Source organism: Phalaenopsis equestris, unplaced genomic scaffold (assembly GCF_001263595.1).
Source record: "Phalaenopsis equestris unplaced genomic scaffold, ASM126359v1 Scaffold001343, whole genome shotgun sequence".
NCBI lineage: Eukaryota > Viridiplantae > Streptophyta > Magnoliopsida > Asparagales > Orchidaceae > Phalaenopsis > Phalaenopsis equestris.
In genome coordinates this window covers 474436-483852 of record NW_018165782.1, presented here as the reverse complement: position 1 = coordinate 483852, position 9417 = coordinate 474436, and the positions used below count along the sequence as shown (strand labels likewise).

At 32.5% G+C, this 9417-nt stretch overlaps 1 protein-coding gene across 4 annotated transcripts in view; it reads right to left on the bottom strand.

The window, feature by feature from the left end:
• Window positions 1–6126: 6126 nt before the first annotated feature.
• LOC110034069 (zinc finger CCCH domain-containing protein 55-like) overlaps window positions 6127–9417 on the bottom strand; it is a gene marked incomplete in the record, with an annotated part of 54737 nt that continues 51446 nt past the window's right edge. For all 4 annotated transcript variants that reach the window (XM_020738321.1, XM_020738319.1, XM_020738320.1 and 1 more), the window contains 2 exon segments: window positions 6127–6476; window positions 7246–9277. In XM_020738321.1, the coding sequence (XP_020593980.1) occupies window positions 6447–6476; window positions 7246–9277 (2062 nt within the window).

The following is a 9417-nucleotide window of genomic DNA, read 5'->3' as shown; positions in this document are numbered from 1 at the left end:
GTGGAATCACTGAATCTAAATTGGCAGGCCTGACCCACCTTTTTGTCATTTCTGTAATAAGTGGGGTGACATGTATCTGAACGAAATCAGGACCTGCCGTGCCTAGACATTTGTCCCACATCGTGTGGAACGGAGATATTTTCTGGTTACAATTCTACATAAATGTAAAAACAAAAAGAAAAAAAATCATTTTTCCTCTTGGTGCTAGGGGTGTAAACGAACTGAACACGAACGAACACGAACGAACAAAGCTTTTGTTCGTGTTCGGTTCGTTTAAAATTTAGTTTGTTTGAAATAAGATCGGCCAGTTTGACATCCCTAATATTAATATATAAAAATAATATTATATATTAATTATATAACTTATATTATATAAATATACAATATCTATATTAGTATATTACTACTATAGTATATTTAGTATATTAAATTATTATTTTATTATATATTATAATTTATAAAATTTAATGTTTTAAAATATAATAAATTTTTTATATATAATTATTTTATATTATTTTATATTTCAAACAATAACGATTCGAACACGAACGAACACATCACTGTTCGTGTTTGGTTCGTTTAACTAACCGAACGAAAAAAATTTATTCGCGTTTGTCTCGTTTACTTATCGAACGAATCGAACACGAACTCATTGACGAACCGAACACGAACTGTTCGCGAACAACGGGTTTTTTTGACAGCCCTACTTGGTGCCACCAAGCGTTTTCAAGAAGAGGATGGGTATATGATCGAACTTATATTCATGTTTGCGGTGGACATTATAAATTGCGTGGACTGTCTGCACAGAATAATAGCTCGCATATGATTAAATTGATTTTTTATTTATTTTTAATCAAATTGATTCTTATTTTTTCTTGAAATATTCTAAATAAAATTTTAATTTGTAACAAGGTTTGAATAAATTTGAGTTTAAATTAAATTAAAGATTTAGGCTCTAGATTTCAAAATTTAGCTAAACACGAGCTAATTTAAATGAATTTGACTTGAGATGAATATAAATAGGGCTATTTATGAATTATTTGGAACGTGTTCATTTTGAATGAATGAGCTGAAGATGAACAAGCTCTAAGCTTGCTTAGGTTCGGCTTGTTTACACTCTTAGCAATATTGAACTTTTAAAGTTATTTGATTGCCCTTATGAATAGTGGGTTTAGGAGTGTAAATGAGTAAAGTCGAGCTCAAGCCATGTTCTGCTTGAGCTTGAACTTAATTCTACGAGTTAGAACATTAAAGAGAGAAAAAAGTAATACTTTAAGTTAGTGTTATAATAAAATGAGAAATATAATGAACATTTATGAAATAATTAATAAGAAATTACTTGATATAAAATATAATATATCAGTTTTTAGATATTTTTAATTTTTTAAAAAGAAATTCTTCAATTTTAATATATTTTAAGCATATTATCAATTATTTTTTAAGTGAGACGGCTTACAACCTAACGATTATGTGTTGGGGTTGTCTCGAGCTTGGGTTATTAGCTCATCAAGCTTACTTCACGAGCAAGTCATTGAGTTGAGCCCGAGCCAGGTCATGAGAAAGCTTGGCTCACTTATACAATGATCGAGAGTAGTAGCCTTTGGAGTTGTTTCCAGAACTTTGGCAAACTGTCTGTGATATGTCATCGCACAATATCCAGGACACTACTCCGCGATGTAAGTCGTTACTCCAAGTGATGCTTGGTTACTTTGCAACATACATCATTATTCCTCAAGATTCATCAATGAAGACGAGCAGGAGGCGACCGATGGCGTAGACGCTAGTTTTCAGGTCATAGTCGACAACCACAAAAAAAGGAAGTGTTTTACTAGTATTGCTTTTTTGGACATTTCACAAGTTCTATAAGTTCTTCAAATATGGAATTATATTTTTCATAGACGAAGCCAAATTAGAACGTGTTAGAAAATCTACAATTACTAAGTAATAAATCAGTGTCTCAGTATAGTAAAAAATCTAGCACACACACATATAATAAAATAATAGAAGAAGACAACAAGAATTTTCTATACGAAGAACCTGAAAATGAAAAAAATCACGAGCCTAGCCCAATGAGAATGATCCATTATAAGTTTGTCAGTACAAATATAAACTCTTATCCATAATTGAGAAAGGGTTATAATGTTTCCCCACTTACAATATACGTAAGTAGAAGGGTGCGTTATACAATAGTCGAGAGTAGTCACTAATGAGAGTTATCACTGTGTCCGAGGTACATTATTGCACATTATCTGAAACATTGTCACTCCACGACATAAGTCGTTATTCTACATGATGCTTCATTACTCCACAATGTCCATCGAAAGTGATGAGCAGGGGCAGCCGCGATGGTTGATGACAACTGACAAGCGGTAGTTGACAACCATAGAAGTAGGAAGTATCACTAGTTCTTCGAATTCAAAAGACTCTAAGATTCTCCTCTACCTCACCACTGTCCAGGTCCAACTCTTCATTCATGAAGAGAGTAGGGCTTTATTTATAAATTATGAGAGTGACATTCTCTGTAAATAAGTTATTTTGAATCACTTCACCAGATGACATAGAGTGATTTCTTTGATTTAATGATATTTATGGACATTTAAGTGCCTTACTAATGTCAGAATTAAATGATTTTAGACTCATTGGATTGGTCTCATGAGATGCTCCATTTAACTATGAGATTGTCAGATTTTGAATCCATTTGATCTTTAATTAGCCACACAAAGCTTTCAAAAGTAATTTAACAACTTGATTTGAGCTTAATTTTACTTAATTTGGTCAAATTTGTGTCTTTAAGTTCGCATGATTAAACATCTCAAGATTCGTGCTAAATGTTAAAATTTATTGATGGTGCATCAATACTGAAAGTTTTTTTTTTTAATTTTAAATTTTTTTGTGAGTGATAAATATAGGTCATTTTTTACTATTCTTAGGATTTTATTGAAAGTATATGTAACAAATGTCTCTTCATGCTTATGGGTTATGACTAGAAGAGGTTTTTTTGTTAGCTTATTTATATTTAATATGAAATTTAGCTTAGTTGAAGAATATGCAACACTTATCTTATCTTTTCTATTTTGTATTTGCACTTAGATTTTTTATTAACTTAATGTTAGAATTTCTTATAAAGTCAATGATAAGTAGAACTAAGAAAATCTAATAACTATTCAAGTCAGTCTTGTGTTGGTGTAGCAACTACCCAAAATCAATGTGTGGGTAAAATAACTTTTAGAGAGGAAAAAAAACTAAAAGGTGACACAATTAGAGGTGAGACAAAATTTTACTAAAATAGCAATTGTAGAAAAGAGAGATGTTATACAATAATAAAAATATAATTATTGTGTAAATAGACACCACAACTTAAATGAATAGATAATCTAGGGATAATTAATATAATAAACTTTTTGTTATGGAGAATACTTTTTTTTTATACAACTGTTGAGGATATTGAAAAAAGTAAATATTTATATTTTTATAGTAGGATTAAAAATATTATGACTAAGATGATCATTGTTCATGAGCACCCATTCATGATAATTGGACTTCCATGGTTTTAAGTTTAAAAGAAATTAATGAATCTTAATTATCATAAAATTTTCAAATTTACTATCAAAGAAGAGTATATGAAAGTGTATAAAATTGAGAAAGTGAAACTTTTAAAAAATTTAAAATTAGTTGAAAGAATTTCATTTTCTAGTCATTGTTGGGCATTAATCAAAACAATTGGTTGCATGTCTTGTTGTTTATTATATTGCTTTGATTAAAAGTTGTATTCCAGGATCATTAGTTTTAATGGCTCAAATTCTCCATTTGGTAGAGTTAAGATTTTTGAAGCAATTTTAAAAAAAAATATTATAATGGAGTTCGCAGAATAAAATAAGTACAATTACTTTAGATAATGCATTATCAAATGATACGACTACTAGAAATTTGAAGGGATTATTTGACGGAAGAATTGTTGCTCTTATTATGGATGATTTTTTTCATGTTCATTGTGCTAATCATATTCTTTACTTAATCATGCATGGTTTGAAAGAGGTTGTTAAAATGGATGAGAATGGTAGGGAGTCAATTTTGTTTATAAAGTGATCCTCTAGTTACTTACATAAATTTGAAGATATTGTAAGACAAATTAACTTATTTATAATGAAGACATTACACATTGATGTTCCAACTAATTGGAATTCTACAAACAAAATAATAGACTATGCATTTTATTTTAAGTTTTTCTTCCCTAACTATGTTGTATGAGAACATAATTATGCTTGATTTTCATATATTGAAGAATGTGATTATTTTGAGAAGATTAGAGAACTACCACACAATTTTCATAAATGTTTTCAAGTTTAAGTTATCCCACTACTATTAGGTTTCTTCCAAATTTAATACTTATTTAAAAAAATTTTGGATAGAGATTGATTTTTTTAGTCATTTTATTTTAAATATGACAAATAATATGAAAACAAAATTTGGTAAGTATTGGCTAGATTGTTTTCTTTTATTTTCATTTGTTCGTATTTAAGATTTTAAAACAAAATTATTTGTCACCAACTACTAACATCCTCAAATTTATGGAGATAACAGGGTGAATGAAAGAAATAGATAACGTGAAACATAAATTTTTTGAAATGTACTCTTATTATGCAATTAACAAAAAATATATTGGAGGTGAACTTTCAAAAACACCCTCCTCTCGTATAGTGAAAACAATCTTAACACAAGATTATAGTTTTTCACTTGGTGATTTTACTGATTTGTATATATTCATAGATTTAAGAGGGCTTAAAGTTTCACAGAAGTATGACTTCAAAAACATTTAAAAGAAACTTGTGTTAAATGCCCTAGCATTGAGTTTGATATTTTAAAATGGTGAAAAATATTTGTCATGAAATAAAAAACTCCTTTTAAGATGATAAAATATAATTTTATAATTCCTATAACAATATTTGCATCTAAGTCAACATTCAATGCAAGAGAGCATGTGCTTAATGAATGAAAAAAGTTCAATTTCACCAAAGATATTAGTATCTACGTATGCACTGAGAATTAGATTCGAGCAGCATGAACATTATCAAAATATTTTCTAGTAATATTTCGATACTTTGATAATATTTACATATATGTTGCAATTTTTTTTGTAAATATACTTAATTTTTTATTACTATTTTATAATTTTATTTGACATTCTTGGATTTAATTGTGATTTTGACTGAAAACTTGAATGTGTTATTCCACAAACATCAGTTAATTAGGATATTGTCATTTGACTCATGAAAGTTAAAACTTCTTTGTTTTATTTAGCATCCTTTTAACATTCTTTGAACTTTGATTTGGATACTATAAATTTATAATTGTGGGACAATTATAGTGCGCTAATGTGGTATTTTACTCCCGAAATTGTGAGTGCGGTCGTAGAACTCAATCGAGACATTATAATCTTTCTTTTTTGTTTGTTTTTGTGTTGCCATATTAGTGCTAATGTGTCGGACCAAATACTTTTTTCTATCATAATTATTCTTCTATTTTTCATCTTTGAGCTACTACTTATTTGCTAATTAACATTTTGTTGTATGAGGAGCCAAATATATTTTTCTAATAAACATATCATTTTGTGTTGTCTTTGGCAAGTTCTTCTTTCTTAATGGTTTGAGTGGCTTTGGGATTGCATGTCTTATGGAGGCAAGCTTTCTACATTAAAAAACATTGATAAGAGCTATCCATTTTGTGAATTTTTTGGTTTTATGAGGACACATTCATTCTAATTTGTATTGTTCTAATTTTTTTTATGTAATAATAGAGAAATTTACATAATTATCATAACTTTTATACATGCAAATATTAAAAATTGTAGTGATATATGTAAATGCATTTAAATGCCCCAAAATATGACAATAAAACTTACTTCCATCTTATTTCTACATAAAAATTGTTTTATGCATGTAAATCTTCATGTCATTACTTGCTGAAGGCCTCATGCTTCTACGGCTATCACATTAACAGTATTATAAATGTTAGAGTTTACGCATTGGATGCACAGGAACTGGGTGTTATGCATGTAAATATGAAAATTTAGGTGTTAGATATGTAAATTATATAAGAATTATGAGGCATGAAGAGAAAAACCTGGAAGACAAACAAACCTGCCGTAGGCTAATAAGCTCCCATGTAGTAAATAAAGCTAACATAGACATAGATGAGGTTAGAAACATCAAAGAAGATAGCAGAAGATGCAGATAAATTTGTTAGCAAAAGAGATTATATAGAAGGAAAAGCTGATTTATGTTACACAAAATATGGGGTGTTGAAAAATATGAAATAGTTATAGCCATGAAGTAAATCTGGGACCCAAAGGTTTGTGAAGACCATCAAATAGGTCCAACTTCTTTGTGCATGGCTGGGTGGAGAGCTTTCTTCTGATGTTCCAAAGACATTTATTTCATCTAGCCGCCTCAGCTATTGACAAATTTCTCCACGTATGCCTGTTGAAAACCAAACCTAAGTCAAACATTAGTAAAGCCATCAAGCGGAAAGCTTACATACATGCCACCCAATTTCTGATTATTCACATATGTACCGCCACCTAAAGTTTGCTTTTTTTACATTCATACCAATCAAATCTTTTATATCACGTAAAAAATACCACGTGATATACACCTTTTCATGCAGAAGTAAGGTGGTAGGCATGTAAAAATTCAAGCTTTGTGTTAGACATGTGAATTGAGTGGTACATATGTAAATCTTCCAGTTGCTTTTCATGATGCAAAACATGAAAAACTAGAGAAATGACAATTTAAATGCATAGCACATTGGTAATTACAAAATTAGCACTTCGCATCTGTTTTTCAAGTTCTCACCTAAACATTTACAAAATTAGCATTCCAATCTGTACTTTTTGCTTTAATTGGTAGCATTTACATACTTACTACACAGTTCTTTGGTATTTACAGATTTAACACTCGAAAGTTTGATATTTACATTTATAACACCTTAGTGTCATAAACCTAGGCATGAAATGACACATTTTAGTTCTAGAAAAATAATGATGAGGGTATTTTTGATGTGATGTTAAAAAGTTGGAGTGGATGCATGAAAATATGAATGTTTAGGTATCAGATAGGTAAACACACGAGAGTTAAGTGGTATGTATGTAAATGCACCTAAAAAAAAATGATATAGTTGATACTTTGGTAAATACATAAATTTGAACGCTATGCATGTTATTATCCCAACAAAATGAACTAGGCTCACCTGTACAAGCTTGCTAAGCTTCGCTTTAGAGTTCAAAAGATAAAGATCAATTTTTTCTTGTGTCTGAGGGACATTAGAACCCTGCATGGATCCACAGACTTTGTCAACTACCTTCTTCACAATGCTTTTGTGGGCTTCTTTGCTGAGTTGACCTTCTTTCCACTTAGGCTTCAATATATCCTTCACAAACTCAACCAGGGCACATTTAAACATTCTCATCTCTTTTACTTCCTTGATTTTATCCTTCCTCCCTTCTGCATCACCATTCTGTAACTGTGATTGCTGTCCTTTATCTATCTTTTTCGCTTCCTTGGAAGAAGAATCATTGACCTGTTTAAAATTCTCGATGACATGTTTTTGTTGATCAGGTTTCGAAGTTGATTGACTTGGATTGGTTTGCGAACCTTCCGCTTCAGTTGGCGGTGGTGCTACGGCAGTCATGAAGGAACTCATAGAGCTCGGGTTCAGGAAAGACGGAGGCGTCATGCTGGATGAAGGTTGTGAATTATGAACAGCAGTTCCGAAGAACTGAGCCAATGATGCTGAAAGATCCGTTATCTTAGCGGCTTGTTCACTGGTTACCACCTTATGAGCAATGGAATTATCAGAACTGAATGTAGAGGGTTTCACCTCTATTGAATCTGCAGCTTGACCAATCTGTATTGGATCGTTCTTCGTTGGTATTTCAGAAATTTTCTCATTTGAATTGAAAATTTGTGGGTTTAAAGAAGCTTGAAGAATTTGCTGAGAATCAGAGTGTCCAATATGAGAGGAGAGATTTTGTTGAATATGCCCACCAACACTGAGATCTGGTTGGTTGTGTGGATTATGAGTTAGTTGTCCATTCTGCTGGATCGGCTTATTGAGATTGATATTGGAGACACTATGTGAGATCATAGGAAGATTTTGTTGAGCTTGGGCTCTAGATTCTAAGTTCTGTGGATTCAGTTGATAAGATGGAGGATTAGCAGAAAGATTCTGCATGCCTGCATTGAATGATTGATCATCTGGAGGCTTATGAAGAGCTCCCAACTGATTGTTGCCATTTTGAGAATGGGAAGGCATAACTTGTTGAATTTGCCCTTTCAATGGAGATGGAGCAAACTGTTGAAACGAAGAATTTGAAGCAAAGTTTTGGGCATGCGAAAGCTGAGGAGCGAATTGGATTTGCCCACTAATATCAGTATTTTGGCCGGCGATCGAAATTGTAGGAAGAGGATTGTTTGCAGAAAGCTCCTCTGAAACTTTTGATCTAGTCTTCTGCTCAGAAGATTGGGTTTCTTTATGAAAATCCTGGGTCGGGACTGGTTGACTTTGGGGTCTGTTTGTGAAATTTTGCTTATCACCACTCACAAAATTATGATGGCTGCCATCAAATGATCCCTCTACAGGAGAATTGAGTGGACCAACCTGGTGGCGGAACTTACAGCCATCGCCATGAAGACAATAACCTCGTAAAAAGTACTTACATGGAACATCGCTTGACCTTCGATGCTCAATCCTATGACCAAAAGACACATTGCCATCCCTCCGATCATGAACCCTTCCTCTCAATTCATCTCTCGAGCTCCTTCCACTGTCAGATGATGCATCGTGATGAATGTATCGGCATGCCGCCCCTCGATTACACCTACCTATTGTGAAATCATAACACCTCTCGTTAGAACGGTAACCTTGGTACGGTACATTATTGCCAAGTCCATCTCCGAGGTTTTCCTCGTGTCGCCTAAAAGGTTTCTCATGAGTATAGTTGTCTTTCTCACGTGGATCAGTGAGATTCTCTCCATGTGGGGGTCGACTTTCCCTCTCGAGTCTACTTCCCCTTCCATCATTTGATCCAGCATCATGGTGCCTATCAATCTGCCTCCAATCACCAGCTTCATGAAGGAACCTGCATTCAGTACCCCATCTACATTGGCCAGCAGCAAAAGCTCTACATGGTGGGGTCATTCGTCTCATTCTACCTTTGTCTGTCCACCTATCAGAACCCTGCTTGGAGATATAGGAAGGGCTCTTACTCCAGCTCCTGCTCCTGTATTATAAGAAGTATAAAAATTTTAAAGAACTTCAAAGCACCGAGCAATTTTATAGAAAATGGGAAGAACAGATTCAATCCAATTCTAATATGTCATATTCTCACCTTGAATCATAAGGAAGGCTCCGGCTCCGGAA